Genomic DNA, 27009 nt, shown 5'->3' on the forward strand with positions numbered 1-27009 from the left:
GGCAGCGTGGATCGTAAAAATTGTAGAGGGAGACCAAGAGATGAATACACTAAACAGATTCAGAAGGATGTAGGTTGCAGTAGGTACTGGGAGATGATGAACCTTGCACAGGATAGAGTAACATGGAGAGCTGCATCAAACCAGTCTCTGGACTGAAGACTACAACAACAACTTCTACTATCTTTCTTGAATATTGGTGTGACCTGTGCAACTTTCCAGTCTTTCGGTACGGATCTTTCGTCGAGCTAACGGTTGTATATGATTGTGCAGTTTGGAGCTAATGCACCAGCACACTCTGAAAAGAACGTAATTCGTATGCAGTCTATACCAGAAGACTTGCTTTTATTAAGTGATTTAAATTGCCGAGGATATTTACTTCTACGTTACTCATGTTTTCAGCTGTTCCTGATTCGAACTCTGGAATATTTACTTCGTCTTCTTTTGTGAAGGCATTTCAGAAGGCTGTGTTTAGTAACTCTGCTTTGGCAGCACTGTATTCGATATTATCTCCATTGCTATCGCGCGGAGAAGGCATTGATTGTTTCTTGCCGCTAGCATACTTCACATACTACCAGAATATCCTTGGATTTTCTGTCAGGTTTTGAGACAAAGTTCAGTTGTGGAAACTGTTATAGGCATCTCGCATTGAAGCCGGCGCTAAATTTCGAGCTTTTGTAAAAGATCGCCAATCTTGGGGATTTTGCGTCTGTTTAAATTTGGCATGTTTGTTTCGTTGTTTCTGCAACAATGTTCTAACCCGTTTTGTGTACCAAGGAGGATCAGCTTCGTCGTTTGGTAATTTATTTGGTATAAATCTCTCAATTGCTGCCTGTATTATTTCTTTGAATTCAAGCCACGTCTGGTCTACACTTATATTATTAATTTGGAATGAGTGGAGATTGTCTCTCAGGAAGGTTCAAAATGGTTCAAATGGCTCTGAGCACTATGGGACTCAACTGCTGAGGTCATTAGTCCCCTAGAACTTAGAACTAGTTAAACCTAACTAACCTAAGGACACCACAAACATCCATGCCCGAGGCAGGATTCGAACCTGCGACCGTAGCGGTCTTGCGGTTCCAGACTGCAGCGCCTTTAACCGCACGGCCACTTCGGCCGGCTCTCAGGAAGGCATCAAGTGAATTTTTATCTGGTTTTTTGAATAGTAGGGAATTTCAGAGGGAACTGGAATTCCAAAGTCACTCATCAATGACGCAAATGAGTGCCAGGAAAACATGGTACCGAAGCTAAAAAAAAGGTGGGCTATTGGGCAATGAAAGAATGCCTTTTGGTCGAATGAGTCTCGTTTCACTCTGTTTCCAACTTCTACCCGACTTCACGTCTGCGATGCAGATTACTTGCTATGAGGAGGACCATGACGGAGGTTCGGTGATATGAGCAGCCTTATCGTGGTATTCCATGGGCCCCATGGGTACCCTTGAAGGTTGCATTACTGCCAATGATTATGTGACCATTTTGGCTTACCAGGCCCACCCCATTGTACAATGGTTGTTTCATGTGTGTTCCAAGACGACAGGGCTCCTGTTCCCACACCTCGCATCGTCCAGGACTGGTTTTGTGAGCACAACTGTCGAATCTCCCCTTGCCTCCAGTCACCAGATTTCAGTGTTGTTGAGTCTTAATTTCTTTCTTTGGAGAGAATGTGCGTGATTGTTATCCACTTCCATAAGCATTACCTGAACACCATAAAGGACCTTATTTTATCCATTTCGAGACGACTGAAGCTGTTTCTTATATCGTATTATACATGGTAAATCGTTTTTTAGTGTTTCAAAATTTTTGTCTACCATACATAAAAGAAGCCATTTATGCCATTAAGTGATGTTGCCCCTCCTTGTACTGCGTTAAGCTCTGTCTACAACTTCTTCTATGAGTAACGGTTTTAGTCGATATTCAGCCATTTAACTCAAGCGATCTTCCACAAGCCTTTCTCCGAGCGGCGTGGCAGTCTTCCTCGTGGTTTGTCTGGTCTCTTTTGACTTTCTTCTTTCTTTCTTTCACTGGTGCCATATCCTGCACTGACACAGGGTCGGCATTGTTAGAAACGGATTTGGCAAGGTTAGTGGAAAGGGGTGGCCGGATGCCCTTCCTGCCGCCATTCCGTAGCCCCCCCCTGCCCGGGAAAGAATTAGTGTACCCCTACTCTCTGCATCGAGTGTAATTAATGGAATAGTGCGAGCGTGTTCAGATGTCTGCGAGTCGTGTAACTGAGGCGGAACGTGGGGACCAGCCCGGTATTCACCTAGCAGGATGTGGAAAACCGCCTAAAAACCACATCCAGGCTGGCCAGCACACCTGCCCTCGTCATTAATCCGGGCGGATTCGATCCGGGGCCGGCGCGCCTACCTGAGTGCAGCGTGTTAGCGCTCTTGGCTACCCTGGCGGGTCTGTCTGGTCTCTTCTGACTATTGGGCTATATTCCGGTACAGCCTTTGTCCATCGGTCATCATTTCTTCTGGCAACATGGCCGGCCATTGCCATTTCATAGTGGCTATTCTCTCCAGGATATATCTGACGCCGGTAACTGACCTGATGTCTTCTGCACCTTTTTTTAGTTTTTCCTTGTAATCCCAATATCGACCTCCCCATGCTTCGCTGTGATGTTCTAAGTTTCCCTCTTGTATGTTGATCAAGTGTCCATTTCTCACAACCGTGTCAACACAGGGAGCACACTGATCAGAAACTGCTTTTTCCAGTTTTATTGCCATGTTTGACCTGAAGATTGTATTGTATGGTATTGTATGTTAACTGGGGGCCTAGAAACGACGGGAGGCTCTGTCCCCGCCGCACCCACAGTGGTCCACAACCCCATGACGACTACCGCCGTCCACTTCACCCCTCCACCGCCCCACACCGAACCCAGGGTTATTGTGCGGTTCGGCCCCCGGTGCCGCCCCCCCCCCCCCCCCCACACAGGGAAGTCTCACACCAGTCGAGTGTAACCCCTATGTTTGCATGGTAGAGTAATGGTGGTCTACACGTACGTGGAGAACTTGTTTGCGCAGCAATCGTCGACATAGTGTAGCTGAGGCGCAATAAGGGGAACCAGTCCGCATTCGCCGAGGCACATGGAAAACCGCCTAAAAACCATCCACAGACTGGCCGGCTCACCGGACCTCGACACAAGTCCGCCAGGCGGATTCGTGCCGGGGACAGGCGCTCCCTCCCACTCCGGACTGCGTTAGACCGCTCGGCTAACCGGGCGGGCTGATCTGAAGATACTTGAACGTCTTTCAAATTTTTGCCGGACTAGCATGATGCATCGAGGTATTTCAGATCTTACGTCTCCAGTCGTATTAACAAGCTGGCCAAGACAGAGGTATTCTTTGATAATCTACAGTAGTGTGTTTTTGAGTTGGAAGTTTCTTACCGTGCTCAGTTTTTGAGACATAGCTTTTGACTTGGAAAGGTTTATGTTCAGTACCAGTGCCTGACATACCGAGGTGACATCAGATACCAGCATTTGTAGTTCTTCAAAATAATTTGCCAGTATCACAGTAGCATGAGAAAATCTGTGGTTGTCAAGTCTCTTCACGCTGCTTGTAATTCCTTTTTATTCTTAGTTCAGTTTGGATATTATCATTTCCAGGGAGGTTATTAACAGCTTCGGACAGACTGAATCGCCTTGCTTCACTCATACGAGTATGCTAATTGGAAATTCTTGAGTTGATTCCCTGACTTCAGAAGTATCATGTATGTGGTACAGGATTTTAATACGCTGAGGCTGGCGTGACAGCAGGATTGCTAACTGAATCGAGGACCTTTTCAGAATATACATTAGCTATACATAGGGGCTGAAATACGTCCGCCAATTCAGTGGCTGACTGATTTCATACGACAACAATTTGCGCCACTCCGGCCGTAGGAATAAATATGGAACTGTCGAGGTAACAGAGATAACGGGGAACGTTCAATAGGTACTACTCCCTTTGTCCTTCTTACGACTATAAAGCATGAGCAATTTTTCATTACAGACAGGATAAGTTCCTAACTCATAACTGAGTAGACGGTTTCGTCATGGACTGACCTCACCGAAACTGCAGGCAGTGGGCCGTCCTTGGTAACGTCACGCCGAAGGAAGCGTTTTCTCATCTAGAGCATGGGCTGCAAACCCTGTAAAAGGGCGACGGGAGAGCGGTGCTGGCCCGTTGTGCCGCTAAGGGTCCCTCATAAGAGTTTATTTCGCTTCCAAATTCCTTGGAGTGAAATGCCCCGGAAACAAGCACTGTGGGGGACATCGCCGTCTGGCGCCACTCGGGTCGTGGCCAGACCTGGAAATGCCCATTATTCTTGCGAGAATGAAAGAGCTCGCTAGTGACAGATAACTGATTTCTTCACAAAGTGGTACGTCGTGGCGGACCGACTCCGGAGACTCACAGACTCACAAGGGACCAGGTTTGAATATCCGCGTGTGAGATGCAACTCTTCCCGTTCCAAAAACAGATTTCCCTGTCAAGGTAGAGGCTTTCCCTGGTGGCACATGTGGCCAGGGACTTTGTCCTTTCGCATTTTACCGACTCAAATACCCGAAAGAATGCCAAGGCTTTCTAAACACAGAATGCCGCCACGTCGGCAGTTAGAACTGTTCTCTCTACCCCTCGCTCCTTCCCTGCGTGGAAATTTCCACTGGAACATTATTCTTCTGGAAATTTAAGTACCAGCGGCTCAGAAGTCCCGATCTTTTCTCGCCGTTGGCTGACCAACCAGTTTTTTTTTTCTTTTTTCTAAAGAGAATATTAGAAGCGGTTCTCTTCTGGAGACACTAAGGAGAGTATAGAGGAGAATTTTTAAGTTCGTCTCAGAATAGAGCTTTCGGGTTTTAGCTTTTGACATGTCTCAGAATAGAGCTTTCGGGTTTTAGTCTTTGACAAGAATGCTCGGTTGGGACAGTCTCCGACCAGATTCCGAGAGACGGAGAATTTTCTGTCTGATGCCAGGCTCCGATGAGAGTGAACTTGAAGGCGTCTCTTCAGTGGTAAGAGCTGCATTGTGTCGAGATCGTCGTAGATGCTGAAAATGGCTGAGATGTGTTTTGGAGTTCGTGTTATAAATTTCGTGAGGAATTTTATGGAGACGCATGATTGTTTTAGTACCTTGATGACTTTTCTTTCAATTTTTCTTCTAACTTCAGAGCGATCTTACCCTCGTGCATTGTTGTCTACACATCTCTTTAGTAAGGTTGCTCATGCAGCGCCCAGCGTGTGCTATCAACTCCTTTTATTATAGGTTAATTAATACTCCCACTTAATATGATCAATGCAGTTGTTTCTGTTTTACCGATGAAGAATAGTTTTTTTCCTGTCTATTTTCCCAGTCCTATGTCACCCACCCGACGGATGTTTAAAGTGTAATCATGTAGTTTCCCCTTGCGTTTATTAATGGTTTCTTGTTGTTGTTTTGTTCCACATGTTAATACCTATTAGTTTCTTTCACTTGTGTGCTCATGAGAGAAAATGTATTGAGCAACCTGGATTTATTGTGTCTTTTCGTTGAACTTCGCTGCCCCTATTCTTTAAATGATTGTGCAAGACTGGCATCCATATTACCATTTGTGAGGCCTTTTTGCATTTTTCATTACGTATAATTTTTTTTCATTGGGGAGCGTACCGATTTCCGGCGAAGTCGAGACGGTATCTTATTTTTATTTATTTATTTATTTATTTATTGTTCCGTGGGACCAAATTAAGGAGAAGTCTCCATGGTCATGGAACGAGTCAATACATGAAATTATAACACGATATTAGAAACAGATAAAATGAAATATAAAAAAACATATTCAGGTGACAAGTCGTAAGTTTAAATGAAGAAAATCAACAATGTAACACTGGAATTTGCTTAATTTTTTAGCTCCTCCAGGAGCTCCTCGACAGAATAGAAGGAGTGAGCCATGAGGAAACTCTTCAGTTTAGACTTAAAAGAGTTTGGGCTACTGCTAAGATTTTTGAGTTCTTGTGGTAGCTTATTGAAAATGGATGCAGCAGAATACTGCACTCCTTTCTGCACAAGAGTCAAGGAAGTGCATTCTACATGCAGATTTGATTTCTGCCTAGTATTAACTGAGTGAAAGCTGCTAACTCTTGGGAATAGGCTAGTATTGCTAACAACAAACGACATTAAAGAAAATATATACTGTGAGGGCAATGTCAGAATTTCCAGATTTTTGAATAGGGGTCGACAAGACGTTCTCGAACTTACACCACATATAGCTCGAACAGCCCGTTTTTGTGCCAAAAATACCCTTTTTGAATCAGAAGAATTACCCCAAAAAATAATACCATACGACATAAGCGTATGAAAATATGCGAAGTAGACTACTTTTCGTGTTGAAGTGTCACTTATTTCAGATACTGTTCTAATGGTAAATAAACCAGCATTTAGCTTCTGAACAAGATCCTGGACATGGGCTTTCCACAACAGCTTACTATCTATCCGAACGCCTAGGAACTTGAACTGTTCCGTCTCGCTTATAATATGCCTATTCTGTCTGATCAAAATATCGGTTCTTGTTGAATTGTGAGTTAGAAACTGTAAAAACTGAGTCTTACTGTGATTTAGCATCAAATTATTTTCCACAAGCCACGAACTTATTTCATGAACTACATTATTTGTTACTGTTTCAATATTTTATCTCATCAGGTACCAAACTGGCTAATTTCAGTCAAAGTTCCACGACTGGCTTCTTGCAAGGCATCCGATAATAGTTTGCTCTGCTTATCACTTCCTGGAGAACAAAAGTATGATGTAGTGTCCTGAAGCTATTGCAGGATCCAGCCTGCTCAATGGGTCGAGGTGCGTCGAGGATGGAGATGTTGAGATTTAAAAATATCCCTGTAAAAACTTTGTGCAAAACGCAGATTCGGTTTTTGGGACAAGTTTTTTTAGGTAGTGAGTACTTCCTTTCTTGTGGAGCAGTATTATCACTGCTTTATTCCACGAGGCTCGAATGATTGTAAAGTCAATAGATGAAGTAAAGATTTTTGACAAGAGCTCGTAAGTTTCCTCACTAACAAAACTTCAGAATAAATACAGGATGTTTCAAAAAGGACAACTCTGAAAATTCATATAAATTAATTCGTAGTGCCTATAGAGGTGATTGTAGTGTCAATTAGAAGAGAAATACATAAAGTTTTTTTTCGCGTAGTTCGCTAGTGCCGAATCGCTCCGTAAGGAGCGCTAGCGGCAGTTGCGTTAGACATGGCTGCTTTCCGTACCAAGTATGCTAAAGATCTTCCTAGTAGGCCCACAATTTGTGAGTGGCGTAGATGTTTTGTAGAAATATGGTTCCTTGAGAGAGTCAACGGGAGGTGTACTTGGATATGTTACAACAATTTTTGATACCACAGATAGATCGATGAGGATGACCAAGAACAAAATGTTTATTTCATGAAAGATGGTGCACCAACCCTCTACCTGGCTGACGTCCGGGATTTTTTTAGTGACTGCTTTCCAGGTCAATGGATTGGCCGTGGTGCGGCAATTGCATGGCCCCCACGTTCCCCGGACCTGACTTTTTTTTGTGGGGATCCATTCAGGATATTGTATTTGTACCTCCTGCGCCGGCTTCTCTACCTGAACTTAGAGCAAGAATTTACGCCGCCACTGAGCAAGTTACAACTGCAATGCTTCAGCGAGTTTGCGAAGAAATTGACTCCCGATGGGATGTGTGCAGGATAGCCAACGGAAGCCACATACAACATCAAAAAACTTGATGCGTTTCCCTACAAAATAACACTAAACCCAGCTCTATATACCCTTTCGATAAATTTATATGAATTTTTAAAGTTGTAAAATCCTATTTGAAACACCCTGTACATGCACCTCCATACGCGCCCTAATCTCTTACTTTGTCTGATAATCCCTAGAGGACCTACGGTGGTGGCAGCAGAACTACTGCAGTCTTACTTGGAAATCAGTCCTCTAAATTTGTCGGCCAGTGTCGTGAGAGAAGACTATCTTTCCACTAAAGATGTGCATTTAAATTCCCTGCATATATCTTCCATTCACGTATGGCGTATGTCGACCAGTTACTATCCGAACAACCTGTGTTCGCAGTCATTCGATTTCTGGTGCCATGCTTACTAGAAATGACTCTAAATCGCTTAGAACGCCTAGGGCGGACAAAACCGTTCACTTAAAATATGTAGAGTTAGAGACCGCAGCTGTATAGACCTTTACATTCGGACTGACAAGGTTAGTGTACAGATCACACCTTCTGCAGTGACTTGGAGTCTGCCGGCCGGAGTGGCCGAGCGGTTCTAGGCGCTTCAGTCTGGAACCGCGCAGCCGCTACGGTCGCAGGTTCGAATCCTGCCTCGGGCATGGATGTGTGTGATGTCTTTAGGTAGGTTAGGTTTAAGTAGTTCTAAGTTCTAGGGGACTGATGACCTCAGATGTTAAGTCCCATAGTGCTCAGAGCCATTTGACTTGGAGTTTGGTGCCCTTGCGACGGTCGGCGGAATGGAATGAGGCTGCAAATGCGTCTGCTCGCTGGCTCTCGTCATCTTACTCGGCGATGATCTCCTACCCTTTCTATCGCCAGACACATGCGCTTAACACCCATTAAAACGCATAAATAAAATACTCTCGATGCTGCTGACCGATATGTACAAATGTTAATCTATGAGGCTGATATCAAATGACGAATCAAACGCACAAGTTAAGTTCATTAAAAGTAACAATTTTATATTCCTAACTAAATACAGTTCACTGATGATATCTTCCAAACAGTTACGTGCCGTTTTAATTATTGCTCGAGCCCCGAACACCGATACATAACACGCTATCAATTTTATTAAAAGTTGTTGAATGCTGAAGAACATAGATTGATATTTAGCAAATCGATCAATTCGCTAAAACACGGCCTAATCCCGACGATCTAAAGTTCACTCGACACTAACGCGAGTTCCTAAGTGTCGCATGCCAGAAAATATTCGAAGTTCCAGTGGCACTGTTGCAGAATCAGCCACCCAAACGTAGTGAAAATAATTACTCCAACCTGACCGTATCAGAAAGTAATCGCGTTGGTATCCCAGAACGCGGTTCGGAATGCTGAAAAATAGTGTCCCATAGTAGCGCTTCTGCGGCTAAGTGTGGGGCATTCGAATGGAAACAGAGACCCACAGCTACGATTTTGCAGCGAAATCCCGTTTGCTTGCAAAAACTATCACTAAAAGACACAACGCGTGGAAAAAAAAAAAACAAGTGTGTTCAACACCGAAAATATCATTCGGACTCGTCGTGAAAACCTATACCTTCCGTTTGCATGCACACGCGAATTTTGGCTAAGTTCAACAATTAAGGAGCTCCAAACACTATCACTGAAGTGTCGCGCCGAGCAACACAGGTTCTGCGTCGGCAAAGGCGCGCTGTATGTGTCCTGGAGCTCTGTGTCGGCGCCACTAAAATACCTTCGATCCTAAATTCCCCAAGCTACGTCACGTAACTACTTTCCATTGATCCCAATACCCTTGCAAAACTTTTTATACGGGAGAGCAATCTTAATTCTGTTTGTGCCATTGTACGCGAGCTCAAACTCTCGTCGAAAAACACAATCACACATATTTGTGGCTGCAATAGTTTGCCCAGAATTAATGTTTTAGTGTTTCGCAAGTACCTTTGCAGAGTGCGAAAATGGTATTTGTCCATTTGTGCCACTAAATAACTTTCCATGCGGATTTGAAGTGCTCTTTCTGATGTACTGATCAGAATTTACGTATATACAAAGGTAAAATTATTATATACAATAGGTAAAATTTTGTAAAAATTATTAATAAACAGAGATAACATAATAATAATTACAGATATGACAAACTAATGATGTTGAAGTGTGTGTGTGTGCGTGTGTGTGTGTGTGTGTGTGTGTGTGTGTGTGTGCGCGCTTTGTATTATTTTTTCAATTAATCATTAGCAATAAATAAATAAAACTGGTGTTTCACCAGTCATATATTAATGCTGCAAATTACTCAAGTATGTCAGTCGTTGCAGTTTGATGAGACCTTTAAAATGAGCATATGCTCTACTCTGTACCTGCATCGGTTCAAAAGTTATAAATTATTTAGTAAACTGCACATATCGCAGATTTCTTTATTTAATATCTTTTGGCATAAAACTGGTATCAGCGTCTCTGCTGATTCGTCTCAAATTCCTTTTTCATTTGCCATATTGTACTTTGTCGTACTAACTTGCGTTTACGTGTAATCAACGCAAAAGCATTGTCTTAAAGCCGTGCGCTGCAATGGGATAAACCCGCGTGACGTCACGTAACCGCCAGTCTTTTGAAACGACAGGTCCATGTGGAGCGATCTGCCGCTGACCACTCTCTCGCCGCCGTCTTCCATTCCGCTCTCGCCCGCTTCCTGGCTGAGCCGGCCTAGTAATAAATCTAATTATAACATTGACTGTTCATACATATTATAAATTAAAGCCCCCGCTGCAGTTTCTTTATATGTGCTGAGGCGAACCCCAGGAACTACTGTAAGAATTTTCATACAGTTTTCAATAATAAATAGATTGATTCACAAGGAAGGTTTGTGGACCTAATTTATTACCGGTAAGCGTGTATATATGTACTGTTATCTGTTTACTGTTCAGAAGAGGCGTTCAGTAAATAAAGCAACACACATTTTTTTCTCGGCAATTTCGATTGAAAAAATGCCATACGAGGGTCACTCCAAAATAAATGCACACTATTTTTTTTTAAATCCATCTTTTATTCTACATGTTTGAAAGTTTTACAGTGTGTAGATATATCCTTTAGGAACAATATTTTCATTTCTCCACATAATTTTCCATCCCTCTCAACTGCCTTACGCCATCTTGGAAGCAGCGCCTGTATAACCGCACGGTAAAATTCTGGACCAACCTGTTGGAGCCACTGTTTGGCAGCGTGCACAAGGGAGCCATCATCTTCAAACCTTGTTCCATGAAGAGAGTCTTTCAGTTTCCCAAAGAGATGATAGTCACATGGATCCAAGTCAGGACTGTAAGTTGGGTGTTTCAGTGTTGTCCATCCGAATTTTGTGATCGCTTCCATGGTTTTTTGACTGACCTGCGGCCGTGCATTGTCGTGCAACGGCAAAACATCCTGCTTTTGCCGATGTGGTCGAATACGACTCAGTCGAGCTTGAAGTTTCTTCATTATCGTCACATATGCATCATAATTTATGGCGGTTCCACTTCTCATGATGTCCACAAGCAAGGGTCCTTCAGAATCGAAAAACACCATAGCCATAACTTTTCCAGCAGAAGGTGTGGTTTTGAATTTTTTTTCTTGGGTGATTTTGCATGATGCCACTCCATTGATTGCCTCTTTGTCTCTGGTGAGAAATGATGGAGCCATGTTTCATCACCTGTCACAATCTTCCAAGAAATTAATCTCCACCATTCTCGTAATGTTCCAGAAGTTCGCTGCATACCGTTTTTCTTGTTTCTTTGTGAGCCACTGTCAACATCCTGGGAACCCACCTGGCACAAACCTTTTTTGACGCCAACACTTTCAGTATTCTGCAAACACTTCCTTCCCCAATCCCAACGTAGCGTGACAATTCGTTCACTGTGATGCGTCTGTCAGCAGTCACCAATTCGTTAACTCTCTGCACATTGTCTGGAGTGTGTGCAGTACGAGGCCTGCCGCTGCGCGGACAATCCTCAATATTGCCGTGCCCGCTTTCATCACGTAGCCTGTCTGTCCACCGACTAACTGTACTGCGATCGACAGCAGCATCTCCATACACCTATTTCAACCTCTTGTGAATGTTTCCCAGTGTCTCGTTTTGACAGCACAGGAATTCTATGACAGCACGTTGCTTCTGACGAACGTCAAGTGTAGCAGCCATCTTGAAGACATGCTGTGACGGCGCCACTCACGGGAATAGGTTGAAGTAAGTTTGAAAACAAAGCGGGAAGGATGCATCTACACACTGCAAAACTTTCACACATGCAGAATGAAAACTGTATTTTTACAAAAATAGTGTGCATTTCTTTTGGAGTGACCCTCGTAGTTTCGTGGAATTCCATAGGTGGCGACGCTACACGTAGCCGTCAAAATGGCGTCTGCAATGCAGATATATTACCAGCATAGAGCTGTCATTGAGCTTCTTTTGGCGGAAAACAAGAACGTTGCAAATATTGATACGTGCTTGCAGAATGTCTGCGGGGATCTGGCAGTGAACCAAAGGACGGTGAGGTGTTTGTCATGATCGCAGCAAGGTCGCGCGAATCTGTTTGATCTCTCGAGTGCCGGCCGGCCGCTCACAGCCGTAACTGCAGCAATATTGGAACGTTCGGACACACTCATTAGAGGTGATGATGGATAATAAACACTTCGCTGCACCATTGAACTCCTGTTGGTAGTGCTCACACACTCGCCCACCAGTTGGGGTACTCAAAGATGTGTGTCCAGTTCACGCGCCTCGAGACTTCCATCTGTTTGGTCCAATGAAGGATGCACTCCGTAGGAAGCAGTAGATGGATGATTGGGAGATTATTGATGCAGGAAGACATAGGCTCCAACTTCCATCAGTACAGTGGTACCATGCAGGTTACGCAAGGCCGTCGCTTTGAACGGAGATTATATTCAAAAATAGGGTTTTATAAGCAAAAGAGTGGAGAATAATGTGGTGCATTGGAATTCTGAATAAAATCAACCTGCTTTCAGAAAAAATAACCGTATTTCATTACTTACTGAATGCCCCTCATTGATATTTGGTGCGACATCTAGTGGCAGAGGTAGGAACTACGAGCTGGTCACATACCGGGCCCCCACTACCGCACGAGTGGTCGACTGTGAAGAGCGGACAAATTGAATAGCTGGGCGGCGGCCATTAGAGTGGTAAACTGACACGCGGAGTTCGAATGTTTATACATCGCTTTTGGTTATAAAATGCCTTCCCTTGAGTTAGGTCACAAACATAATGCCTCATTTAAATACGTTACTACAATATACTTTTTAATTTATGAACAAACAGCAACTAGTCCCTGTTTATGAATTTATCTTACGTACTACATGGAATCTGCCGTAGCTAAAAGTTATGGACTGGACCCCTAGCATTTTTCGTGGTTCATTTACGATAGATGTACGCAAAATGCATCAAATTACTCGAAGATTTGCCCACTATATTAATAGATATTTTCTGACTCTACCTTGCTTTAGATTTTATGACGAGAAGTGCGTTATATACAGCATAGTGCTTTGGCAACTCACGAACAGATTATCAAGTTTCAACCTAACCTAGCCCATGAAAACACTACCGATCAGCCAACTATCTTCAAAATTATCAGAACATATAAAATGGTATTCTGTCGGTCGGAAATCTTGCCTCCTGACAGCGTGTAACCATTTTTGTAACAGCTGTGGTTTTGAGAAAGGAAACCCGCAAATAGATGCACAGACATTATGCTAATACCGTGTTATAAAAACATTTATTAAGCAAGTGCACCGACATACAAAACAACTTAAAATATCCACATACCTGTGAAACGTAATATTCGTTCCTTTCTCGAATTTATTTGTACAATTAATCGCTGTACAACTCTTCACCATTGTGCTTCTTTTCATTGGAACGTACAGACAGTAGAATTACGAGTAACAAATACTGTATGTACGCCCCAACAAATATACAACGTTGAATCAGGGTCTTCATAAACAATACTACACAACACATCAGACTACAACCACTATAATGGCGTCCAGCCGAAGGTTCAAATTATCCCGCGACTGCAGCGCCATCAGTGAGTCTAGTTATTTTTTACAAGGTCTTTGTCACATACAGAGGAGGCGGTACCTGGCGTGAAAAGCAATAAATAGCCGCCGCAACACCAGACAGCAGCAAAGCTTGGCGAGATATTGTGTTGGGCGGGTGGTCTTCCCGTAAACTGCAGGCTCGAACTCGAAAGATCACGGGACCGAATCCCGATCGGGCTACGGACTTTTTTTAGTCTGCCTCTTAATCTATCATCCACCTCTCAAAGATGTGGAGGTTCGCCAGAAATGACACAAGGTCCAGGTTTCTTCTTAAAATGTGGGTCACCTTTGCATGATGCGATAAACTGGGCTGATTAGGGACACACAAATAGCTGAAGACGCATCCAATTGAAAGACTTGCACCAGGCCACTGAACCACTCGAAATTATTAGTAGCGGAATATATATATATATATATATATATATAAGTAACTTCTGAACGTTTTATAAATATATATATATATATATATATATATATATATATATATATATATATATATATAAGTAACTTCTGAACGTTTTATAAATTCCCTTACCACGTTTTGATGTCTCCATGCGAAGGCTATTAGAAAATGTTGTTGGCATCTTCCCTATACAGTTTCCACGAATACACACATTCACGTGGAACCTTTGTCGCGATTCATTGCCGCTACGCCAGGGAAGTCGTCCCGGCGTAGACACTTACAAGGGGAGGCCGCCAATTGTGAAATTCAGATTCGATTCATACTGCGCATAATAAAAGCTCATGGCCAGAGGTGTAATGTGACAAAGCACCAAGATGCACTTCTCAGCTGTTGTCGAGAAAATCGACAGTTAAAAGAAATCGTTGCGGTGAAATACTCTCTACGATTAACAACGTTCCACAGCGCCGTGGCGCAACGGTAAGCGCTCGGATTCGTAATCCGAAGGTCGCCGGATCGAATCTCGCGCCATGCAATTTTTTTTTATTATTAGTTTTTATTAATGAATTGCTTATGCATATTGGTGAAGGCGGATCGCTCTCCAATTGTACCGCCTCCATTTTTCCGTTTTTTTAACAGGGTGTACCAAAGCTCTCCCGTCCGCACTGATTTTCGACGATGTTGTAAGTTGCGGTAGAGACCGCATCTACCTTCTTCCGAAGTTAGCAGGCAACTACGCTGTTATGCGGCGGCTCGTTTCGACCCATTCAACATCTGTCCTTCAAGTGTATCGAGCGAGTAACGGAGTTTATATTTCATACCTGCCACAGCAAATTTGTGTTCGTGGGGTCTCTATTTCAATTCGATCGTTTGACTTACGCTATACGTATTCGTTTCGGAATATCGTTTCTACGTCTTCCGTTAACTATACGTGGTTAACATTATGAAGACAATTAATAACATTTGTGAAATACAACTTTGTTTGCGGAAAACATAATGATGTTCGAAGTCGCCAGTTTTTCCACGACAAACGACTTTCAACAACTTATTATATGCATAATTGTTGCAACTGATTGCCGGGAATTATATATATATATATATATATATATATATATATATATATATATATATATATGTGTGTGTGTGTGTGTGTGTGTGTATATATATATTTGAATTACAAAAAAACAAATACTAAAAAAAAAAGTTGCATGGCGCGAGATTCGATCCGGCGACCTTCGGATTACGAATCCAAGCGCTTACCGCTGCGCCACGACGCTGTAGAAAATTATTAATCATAGAGAGTATTTCACCACAACGGTTTCTTTTAACTGTCGATTTTCTCGACAACGGCTGAGAAGTGCATCTTGGTGCTTTGCCACATTACACCGCTGGCCATGAGCTTTTATTATGTGCAGTATGAATCGAATCTGAATTTCACAATTCGCGGCCTCCCCTTGTTAGTGCTACCCATGCGAGGCCAGGGCGCGCCTCTAGCATTGTACTCTATAAACAAGAATTCGTTAAGTTATTGTGTTCTGCCGTTAGTTACCTCACAACCAGTCTGTCTTCGGAACTTTCGACTCAGTCATTTTTGAACCACGGTTCCCTGTCTGACAGATGCCTGTCGTTCTCCATTGTCCCTGTGATTTTGTGCCGTGATCAGGGAAATGTGTAGATGTGCATTCACGGCTACAGAGTCAACCACCAGACTGCAGCAACTCCAGACACTGTGCTCGACACAGATGACTGCTCACAGATTCTGAGGAAGAGTCGTAGAAATATTTCGCCGGAAAATCTAACTTCAGTCCGTCTGGGCTACTGGGAATACATCTTCCAGTAATAATAAAGATAATTACTTGCCTTGTTGATTCGTCAAATCCGAACACTCGTTGGATTTCGTAGCACTTGCAGTACTCGGCTCTAAACGGTGACAGTTTTATGTTTGAAATCTGAGACAGGAAGTGTGCTTGTTCTACGAATCTCACAATCGCTTCGTTACTGATGCTTATGGCACAGCACCGCGCGGCTGAAATTTTTACGCCCAAAAATATCAAAACAGCGTGGGCTGTTACGAGCACGAAACCTTGCGTGTTAACCGTCCAGGTCGATGGACTCACAATCGGGGATCCGATGCTTTGCCTCAATCGAAACACATTCTGTGTATAAACCAGCGAAACGTTTTCAGCCGTTTGCTGAGCGAACAACAATCGCTGCCACCTCTTCCGCGGATGCGTCAAACCGAATATTCGGTCCCTTTAATTGTATTGTATTATTAAATTCATGGGATGGATTTATTTGACAGTCAAATAGCGCCAATAGCACCGTGTTGTGTATTGGTTTTCTTCCTTTTTTTCAGTTTTCAGGCAAAACCACGATTCGCATGAAAGAACCAGAAAGATACGTACTGCGTCACTATTTTATGTACGAGTGTTATTTAATGTATTAGATACATACGAACAGAGCCCCTAGTCTTCAAAGAATGAAACTGCCATGTATAACACAGTTTTCAGCTGTTTAAAATATTTGCACTTAAGCTTGTAAATGAGAAAAATTTGGAAAAGATTTGAAATTATGTGTGAAATTTGTTGCAAGATGCTTAGCGTTCACTATCACACACTGGATGAGTGTAATCTGGGAAAGCTACCGCAATAGGTGGAATAAATGGAAAACTAGAGGCTTATAACAAGATAAACTTTTGCAAGTAATAAATGAATGCTGGAGAAACTAAAAGTTCCCCAGTGCCTGATATACAGCAGAAGTACTCTCTCTTTTTGAAGAAACGGAAACGAAATGACTGTAAAAGCTGTCGTGGCACTGCTACAAGCCATAATCAAAGATAATCAATAACGGCACGAAGACTATCGCAGAACCTATTGTTTCTGAAGGACAAAATGAATTTAGACTAGGTAGTTCATGCAATGACGAAGTGTTTGTAACTAAGAACATTATACAAAAATGCAGAGAATTTAATACAGAAACCCATATCACTCTCATCGACCTTCGGAAAGCCATTGACCGTTTGAGCTGTGATAACCTATGGAAGATTGTCTAAATATGGCTATCTTATCTCCTAATAGAGGCAATGAAAAGTCCTTACAAAAATTAACGTTTTGTAATAAACACAGGTAGGAATCAGTTAAAAGAAATAACATTAACTAAGGAAAACACTCTCTCTCTCTCTCTCTCTCTCTCTCTCTCTCTCTCTCTCTCTCTCTCTCTCTCTCTCTCTCCAGCTCACTCTTTCTCTCATAAACATCATGGTTAGAAGTTGCTTTTGAACAATATACGTCGTTAGGTTAGCAAAAAGTAGGTAAACACACCAAACGGGAAGAAACACGTAATGAAGTTGCAACATTTTACGTTGTTAAAAGCACAGTGACCGAAGAAATCGTTATATCGAGTGGCAAAAGAACAGCAGTACACCACAAACATAAGGAGAAACATGGTGAACAGTGTGAAAAAGGTCGGAACTCAAAACTGTGCTTACATGTCGGTAACAAAGTGCTAGTGCGAACTCCAGACCAGATGAGAGGAAACACAGATCACAGCAAATCATAACTAATTACTTTTTTACACAAAAAATCACGAAGTGAACTGTTTCATAATGTAAAAATAACAAAACTTGTTGTCAAAAGTATATCTTTCTCTGCAGAAGCTATTTGTGCCCTTTTGGCACCATATTGTACCACTAATCACAGTTAATAACAAGGTGTGTGATTTGAGAATCGGCGCGTCAACCCGAAACCGGTAACCACTGCAGCATAAATTTTATGTCAGTTCAACTGAGACGGATGTAACAAAAAACTACCCAATCTCCTCGACATCGTTTATATTCAAAAGTATGAAGATGATCTTCAAAGGTCAGTATCCTGACGAACGAAAGATACAGGAAATAAAACTTGACAATTTGTAGAAATAAAACGAAAATAATAACATTTCGCGGAAAATATAAAGCCAGATCAAAAATTGATACCATTTGCGGAACATTGGGCTGTGAACTACAAAAAGAGTTAATTATGAAATTCTATGAAGAGATGGCGGTTCCTGTGTTGTCCTATGGAAGCGAAAGCTGGTTACCATAAAAAAGAAAAGAAAATTCAGACAGCAAAGATGAGACTCCTACTGAAGGCGAGGGGCTCCACAAGGAGTGACATGATTAGAAATGAAGGTACTAGAACAGAATTAAATATTTTCAAGATGAATGAAAAAATTCAAAAGTATAGAGAAGATCGGAGACGATGCCTGATGAGAATGCCAGGTCACAGGATTTCCCCGATCATCTCCATTTTAAGCAAAAGTTAGTTTTTCACGCGTCTCTGTGTTCATGGCGTCATATCCTCTGAACTGTGTGTGTCGTACAATGATACAATTTTGCAAGACACTCAGTGGTATATGTAGATACTGTCCACAAAATGTGTTGAAGAAGAAATATTAAATTTAATTGATGAAAGGAGAAAATATAAAAATGCAGTAAATGAAGCAGGCAAAAAGGAATACAAACTTCTCAAAAATGAGATCGAAAGGAAGTGCAAAATGGCTAAGCAGGGTGGCTAGAGGACAAATGTAAAGATGTAGAGGCTTATCTCACTAGTGGTAAGATAGATACTGCCTACAGGAAAATTAAAGAGATCTTTGGAGAGAAGAGAACCACTTGTATGAATATCAAGAGCTCGGATGGAAACCCAGTTCTAAGCAAAGAAGGGAAAACAGAAAGGTGGAAGGATTATACTGAGGGTCTATACAAGGGCGATGTACTTCAGGACAATATTATGGAAATGGAAGAGGATGTAGATGAAGATGAAATGGGAGATACGATACTGCATGAAGAGTTTGACAGAGCACTGAGAGACGTAAGTCGAAACAAGGCCCCGGGGGTAGACAACATTCCATTAGGAAGTTCTGGTCTTACGTTAAATCAGTAAGTGGCTCGAAACAGCATATCCAGACACTCCGGGATGATGATGGCATTGAAACAGAGGATGACACGCGTAAAGCTGAAATACTAAACACCTTTTTCCAAAGCTGTTTCACAGAGGAAGACCGCACTGCAGTTCCTTCTCTAAATACTCGCACAAACGAAAAAATGGCTGACATCGAAATAAGTGTCCAAGGAATAGAAAAGCAACTGGAATCACTCAACAGAGGAAAGTCCACTGGACCTGACGGGATACCAATTCGATTCTACACAGAGTACGCGAAAGAACTTGCCCCCCTTCTAACAGCCGTGTACCGCAACTCTCTAGAGGAAAGGAGGGTTCCAATTGATTGGAAAAGAGCACAGGTAGTCCCAGTCTTCAAGAAGGGTCGTCAAGCAGATGCGCAAAACTATAGACCTATATCTCTGACGTCGATCTGTTGTAGAATTTTAGAACATGTTTTTTGCTCGAGTATCATGTCGTTTTTGGAAACCCAGAATCTACTATGTAGGAATCAACATGGATTCCGGAAACAGCGATCGTGTGAGACCCAACTCGCGTTATTTGTTCATGAGACCCAGAAAATATTAGATACAGGCTCCCAGGTAGATGCTATTTTTCTTGACTTCCGGAAGGCGTTCGATACAGTTCCGCACTGTCGCGTGATAAACAAAGTAAGAGCCTACGGAATATCAGACCAGCTGTGTGGCTGGATTGAAGAGTTTTTAGCAAACAGAACACAGCATGTTGTTATCAATGGAGAGACGTCTACAGACGTTAAGGTAACCTCTGGCGTGCCACAGGGGAGTGTTATGGGACCATTGCTTTTCACAATATATATAAATGACCTAGTAGATAGTGTCGGAAGTTCCATGCGGCTTTTCGCGGATGATGCTGTAGTATACAGAGAAGTTGCAGCATTGGAAAATTGTAGCGAAATGCAGGAAGATCTGCAGCGGATAGGCACTTGGTGCAGGGAGTGGCAACTGTCCCTTAACATAGACAAATGTAATGTATTGCGAATACATAGAAAGAAGGATCCTTTATTGTATGATTATATGATAGCGGAACAAACACTGGAAGCAGTTACTTCTGTAAAATATCTGGGAGTATGCGTGCGGAACGATTTGAAGTGGAATGATCATATAAAATTAATTGTTGGTAAGGCGGGTACCAGGTTGAGATTCATTGGGAGAGTGCTTAGAAAATGTAGTCCAGCAACAAAGGAGGTGGCTTACAAAACACTCGTTCGACCTATACTTGAGTATTGCTCATCAGTGTGGGATCCGTACCAGATCGGGTTGACGGAGGAGATAGAGAAGATCCAAAGAAGAGCGGCGCGTTTCGTCACAGGGTTATTTGGTAACCGTGATAGCGTTACGGAGATGTTTAATAAACTCAAGTGGCAGACTCTGCAAGAGAGGCGCTCTGCATCGCGGTGTAGCTTGCTCGCCAGGTTTCGAGAGGGTGCGTTTCTGGATGAGGTATCGAGTATATTGCTTCCCCCTACTTATACCTCCCGAGGAGATCACGAATGTAAAATTAGAGAGATTAGAGCGCGCACGGAGGCTTTCAGACAGTCGTTCTTCCCGCGAACCATACGCGACTGGAACAGGAAAGGGAGGTAATGACAGTGGCACGTAAGGTGCCCTCCGCCACACACCGTTGGGTGGCTTGCGGAGTATGAATGTAGATGTAGATGTAGCACTACTGACGGCCTTAGGAGAGCCAGTCATGACAGAACTCTTCCATCTGGTGAGCAAGATGTATGACACAGGCGAACAGGCGAAATACCCTCAGACTTAAAGAAGAATATAATAATTCCAGTCCCAAAGAAAGCAGGTGTTGACAGATGTGAAAATTACCGAACTATCAGTTTAATAAGTCACAGCTGCAAAATACGAGGGCAGTTCAATAAGTAATGCAACACATTTTTTTTCTGAAACAGGGGTTGTTTTATGCAGCATTGAAATACACCAGGTTATTCCCCAATCTTTTAGCTACACAACACTATTTTTCAACGTAATCTCCATTCAATGCTACGGCCTTACGCCACCTTGAAATGAGGGCCTGTATGCCTGCACGGTACCATTCCACTGGTCGATGTCGGAGCCAACGTCGTACTGCATCAATAACTTCATCATCCGCGTAGTGCCTCCCACGGATTGCGTCCTTCATTGGGCCAAACATATGGAAATCCGACGGTGCGAGATCGGGGCTGTAGGGTGCATGAGGAAGAACAGTCCACTGAAGTTTTTTGAGCTCCTCTCGGGTGCGAAGACTTGTGTGAGGTCTTGCGTTGTCATGAAGAAGGAGAAGTTCGTTCAGATTTTTGTGCCTACGAACACGCTGAAGTCGTTTCTTCAATTTCTGAAGAGTAGCACAATACACTTCAGAGTTGATCGTTTGACCATGGGGAAGGACATCGAACAGAATAACCCCTTCAGCGTCCCAGAAGACTGTAACCATGACTTTACCGGCTGAGGGTATGGCTTTAAACTTTTTCTTGGTAGGGGAGTGGGTGTGGCGCCACTCCATTGATTGCCGTTTTGTTTCAGGTTCGAAGTGATGAACCCATGTTTCATCGCCTGTAACAATCTTTGACAAGAAATTGTCACCCTCAGCCACATGACGAGCAAGCAAATCCGCACAGATGGTTCTCCTTTGCTCTTTATGGTGTTCGGTTAGACAACGAGGGACCCAGCGGGAACAAACCTTTGAATATCCCAACTGGTGAACAATTGTGACAGCACTACCAACAGAGATGTCAAGTTGAGCACTGAGTTGTTTGATGGTGATCCGTCGATCATCTCGAACGAGTGTGTTCGCACGCTCCGCCATTGCAGGAGTCATAGCTGTGCACGGCCGGCCGGCACGCGGGAGATCAGACAGTCTTGCTTGACCTTGTGGCGATGATGACACACGCTTTGCCCAACGACTCACCGTGCTTTTGTCCACTGCCAGATCACCGTAGACATTCTGCAAGTGCCTATGAATATCTGAGATGCCCTGGTTTTCCGCCAAAAGAAACTCGATCACTGCCCGTTGTTTGCAACGCACATCCGTTACAGACGCCATTTTAACAGCTCCGTACAGCGCTGCCACCTGTCGGAAGTCAATGAAACTATACGAGACGAAGCGGGAATGTTTGAAAATAATCCACAATAAATTTCCGGTTTTTTCAACCAAAATTGGCCGAGAAAAAAAATGTGTTGCATTACGTATTGAACTGCCCTCGTACTAACACGAATTCTTTACAGACGAATGGAAAAAACTGGTAGAAGCCGACCTCGGGGAAGATCAGTTTGGATTCCGTAGAAATGTTGGAACACGTGAGGCAATACTGACTCTACGACTTATCTTAGAAGAAAGATTAAGGAAAGGCAAACCTACGTTTCTAGCATTTGTAGACTTAGAGAAAGCTTTTGACAATGCTGACTGGAATACTCTCTTTCAAATTCTGAAGGTGGCAGGGGTAAAATACAGGGAGCGAAAGGTTATTTACAATTTGTACAGAAACCAGATGACAGTTATAAGAGTCGAGGGGCATGAAAGGGTAGCACGAGGGTCATGAAAGGGTAGCAGTGATTGAGTAGGGAGTGAGACAGGATTGTAGTCTATCGCCGATGTTATTCAATCTGTATATTGTGGAAGCAGTAAAGGAAACGAAAGAAAAATTTGGAGTAGGCATTAAAATCCATGGAGAAGAAATAAAAACTTTGAGGTTCGCCGATGACATTGTAATTCTGTCAGACAGCAAAGGACCTGGAAGAGCAGCTGAACGGAATGGACAGTGTCTTGAAAGGAGGATATAAGATGAATATCAACAAAAGCAAAACGAGGATAATGGAATGTAGCCCAATTAAGTCGGGTAATACTGAGGGTATTAGATTAGGAAATGAGACGCTTATTGCAGTAAATGAGTTTTGCTATTTGGGGAGCAAAATAACTGACGATGGTCGAAGTAGAGGGGATATAAAATGTAGACTGGCAATGGCAAGGAAAGCTTTTCTGGAGAAGAGAAATTTGTTTGTTAACATCGAGCATAGATTTAAGTGTCAGGAAACCGTTTCTGAAAGTATTTGTATGGAGTGTAGCCATGCATGAAAGTGAAACATGGACGATAAATAGTTTGGACAAGAAGAGAATAGAAGCTTTCGAAATGTGGTGTTACAGAAGAATGCGGAAGATTAGATCGGTAGATCAAATAACTAATGAGGATGTACTGAATAGAATTGGGTAGAAGCACAACCTGACTAGAAGAAGGTATCCGTTGGTAGGACATGTTCTGAGGCATCAAGGGATCACCAATTTAGTACTGTAGGGCAGCGTGTAGGGTAAAAATCGTAGAGGGAGACCAAGAGATGAATACACTAAACAGATTCAGAAGGATGAAGGGTTGCAGTAGTTACTTGGAGATAAAGAACCTTGCACAGGATAGGGTATCATGGAGAGCTGCATCAAACCAGTCTCTGGACTGAAGACCGCAACAACAACAACAACAACCCAGGTGCTGTTGTGGCTTGCAAATTGGCTCAAATGTTCAAATGGCTATGAGCACTATGGGACTTAACTTCTGAGGTCATCAGTCCCCTAGAACTTAGAACTACTTAAACCTAACTAACCTAAGGACATCACACACATCCATGCCCGAGGCAGGATTCGAACCTGCGACCGTAGCGGTCGCGCGGTTCCAGACTGTAGCGCCTAGAACCCCTCGGCCACCACGGCCGGCTTGCAAATTGGTTTGTGGTAAATTACCATAATGTCTGTAAAGGAAAAAGCCAAGTGCATCATGCAGAATGTCGAATTAAAACCCGTAATTTCAGTTCTGCGCAAGTTAAAATTAACATGTACTGGAATAACTCCAGTCGGTAAGGTGAAAAATGTACGGTTTGTAAAACAGTAAATCGGCCGGAAAAGCACACGCCGGTGAGACGATTGTCACGCCAATTCGACAATAACTTATTCCGAATAGACTGGATACAGCTGATATTCCCAAATCAACTGTTCGTGTTCTAAGTTTGAAAGGAAAACTGAAATTCTTGAGAGCCACGTCCGACTTGGCGACTGCAATCGAGCAGAAGAACGTCGCGAACAAATGGCACCCATGTTGAAGTTTATTAACAAAACTTCGACTTGTACATTTTCTGGCACTGTCAGGTCATTGTAAAACCTACTCCTTATGTACAATAACAATTTTTTATTCTTCCAAACATTCTTTCTTTGAGTGATTAGGAGGCACGTCCTGATTCACTTGTTCCATTTAAAATGCCGCGGTTGGTGAGTCATTCGCGCTGTTTGACACGATACTGGCTGATGCTTGAGGAAGAGGAGCATGAGGGGTCGGTGCGAAGGTTTTTGTACTAGACTCACCTTAAGGAATTTTAGGCATAAGTAAATAATTGGCAGAAACGTGGAACAGGGCAATGTCATTAAATACACAAATATTTACTGCAGAGCCTTCCTTGCATATGAACAAGGCCCACGAGTACGCAAGTAAGCAGTTTGTTATCGATGCGAAAAAACGAGGACACATCCATAATGGGGTTTCATGTTCAGAAATTCTTGTTTCCTCACAGGAGAGGCAGTGAGGTGGCTAGAGTTTATCTTCATTGCATTAGCAGCTTAGCCGCAGTTTCCCCATGTCGTGCCACTGCCAAATAACTGCACAGCTGATGACGCGCTGGCGTCGCCTCCTTTACTTTTGCAGATAAGGTGACTCGCTACACGCAGCTGCTTATGGAGGCCGTGCCCACCGACCAGAACACGGACTGAATGAGGAGCCCCCGCCTGCAGCACACCCGCAGCCCGGAAGCGCCGTGCCTTGCTGCGGGACCCTCACAACCTCACGGGTTGACGCTGACTCAGCCATAGTTCCTGTCTAATTGTATTTTTTAGTAGTATGTGTGCTTTTTATGTGAATTGGTAAGGTGAATGAAATATTTATGTATTTTTTATAAAAAATAGAAGTTTGACACGTGAAATATACTTCAAAAGAAAAAGAAATTAAATAGTTTCACTAATAAATGTCACATACCTCTCTCTCTCTCTCTCTCTCTCTCTCTCTCTCTCTCTCTCTCTCTATATATATATATATATATATATATATATATATAGTGAAATAAGGTCTTTCACTAAATGTGTTTGCCTCTGTAAGTTACAAAGTAATAGGCGACGGAAATATTTATTGCGGTAGGTCACCATAAGAAACGTTACACTGTCTGCGGAGCTGTGAACATAGTATATTGTGTTATTATCCAAAGAGTTATAGCAAAAATATAAAATTTTTTAAGTAGAACAATAGTTTTTTCTACCATGCACTGGTATACGTAACACCAGCTGTGTATACGTCAATTTAAATTACACTCCTATCACTTTTAGTTTGGGATCTACAACCCTTCAAAGTTTCAGGGGCAGATACCACACGCTGTACATAATACATGGCTGTGTGGTGCGTGATGTACGTTCTGGCGGTGGGAAGTTGGTTTAAATGAGATGTTCAAATGTGTGTCCATGTTTATGAATACACAATGCAATGCACTTTCTAAAGACGAGATGTAACATCTCCAGTGCCACGCAGTAACATGCATCCTCGATGCGCCGTTTTAGATCATCTGGGGAAGGGGGCTCAGTGACATAAACACGATCCTTTAGATATCCCCACAAAAAGAAATCTAATGGTGTTAAATCGGGCGACCTTGCGGGCCATGAATGAGGACCATGGCGCCTCAACCACCTTCCTGCAAACCTATTGTTTAGTTCTTCCACAACAGCACGCGCAGAATGGGCTTGGTGACCAATGTGCTGCATCCACGTATGGACTCTCGTGTGTAGACACACATGTTCAAGGAGACCACCCAAACTGTCGACTATAAACGTGCGATATAACGCACCTGTCAGTGTACCTGGGTAGTAGTGTGGACCGATGATTTCATCCCCAAGGATTCCACGCCATACATTTATAGATCACCTACGTTGACGGTCGACAGGTCATACCCACCGAGGACTGTCTGCGGCCCGGTAGTGCATGTTATGGCGATTCACTGCACCATAATTTTTGAACGTGGACTCATCAGAGAACATAACACCTTGTAAAGACTCCAGCGTGAAATTACGCATGGCCCATTCACAGAATGTAACTCACGCACGGAAATCGTTCCCAAGCAGCTCCTGGGTCAGTGACAGGCGGTACGGGTGAAACCTATGGCCGTGTACTGTACGCCACACAGATGTGAGACTAACAGCAACGGCTCGTAAGCTGACATGAGGATCGTGGTGTACTGCAGCTTAAACACCTCCCTCTTCTCACTTCTTGCAGTTGTTCGTCTGTTACTGCGGCGCATTACCAAGCTGCCCGTTTCCCGAAGTCGTTGTTCGGCACGTAAGAACGTAATGGCTGCCTGAGCTCTTCACGCCGGCCGCTGTGGCCGAGCGGTTCTAGGCGCTTCAGTCTGGAACCGCGCGACTGCTACGGTCGCAGGTTCGAATCCTGCCTCGGGCATGGATGTGTGTGATGTCCTTAGGTTAGTTAGGTTTAAGTAGTTCTAAGTTCTAGGGGACTGATAACCTCAGATGTTAAGTCCCATAGTGCTCAGAGCCATTTGAACCACTTGGAGCCCTTCGCATAGGATATCTCACGGTGTACGCCATGGCTGCTTCAGTGGCATCATGTCGGCACCCGCCGAGCGTCAGCCATATGTCAATGTACTCGTAGTTCGTATATGCCATCTTCATCCGATGTCAGTAACTGTGGTATATTGAGCATAGTTTGTTTGTGTGGCTCGAACTGTCGGGTATACGGCCGTGTGCGGCGACAGTCGGCATTCTAACAGAGCAGCGAGGAAGCTTCTCGCCCCGTGACACAGGCGACGTTACAACTTGGCCGCACCACATTTAGAAGGCGCATTGGGTTATGCACAGCGTGTGTGGTA

At 43.2% G+C, this 27009-nt stretch overlaps 1 protein-coding gene across 2 annotated transcripts in view; it reads left to right on the plus strand.

Moving 5' to 3' along the window:
• The window catches only part of LOC126260063 (b(0,+)-type amino acid transporter 1-like), a 548204-nt gene extending 523151 nt beyond the window's left edge, over positions 1-25053 (plus strand). For both annotated transcript variants that reach the window (XM_049957257.1, XM_049957258.1), the window contains one exon: positions 24789-25053. In XM_049957257.1, coding sequence (XP_049813214.1) covers positions 24789-24853 — 65 coding nt within the window. In that variant the 3' untranslated portion in view covers positions 24854-25053. The remainder of the gene's footprint in view (positions 1-24788) is intronic.
• The last annotated feature ends 1956 nt before the right edge of the window (positions 25054-27009 follow it).

The sequence above is a fragment of the Schistocerca nitens genome, chromosome 5 (assembly GCF_023898315.1).
Source record: "Schistocerca nitens isolate TAMUIC-IGC-003100 chromosome 5, iqSchNite1.1, whole genome shotgun sequence".
Lineage (NCBI taxonomy): Eukaryota > Metazoa > Arthropoda > Insecta > Orthoptera > Acrididae > Schistocerca > Schistocerca nitens.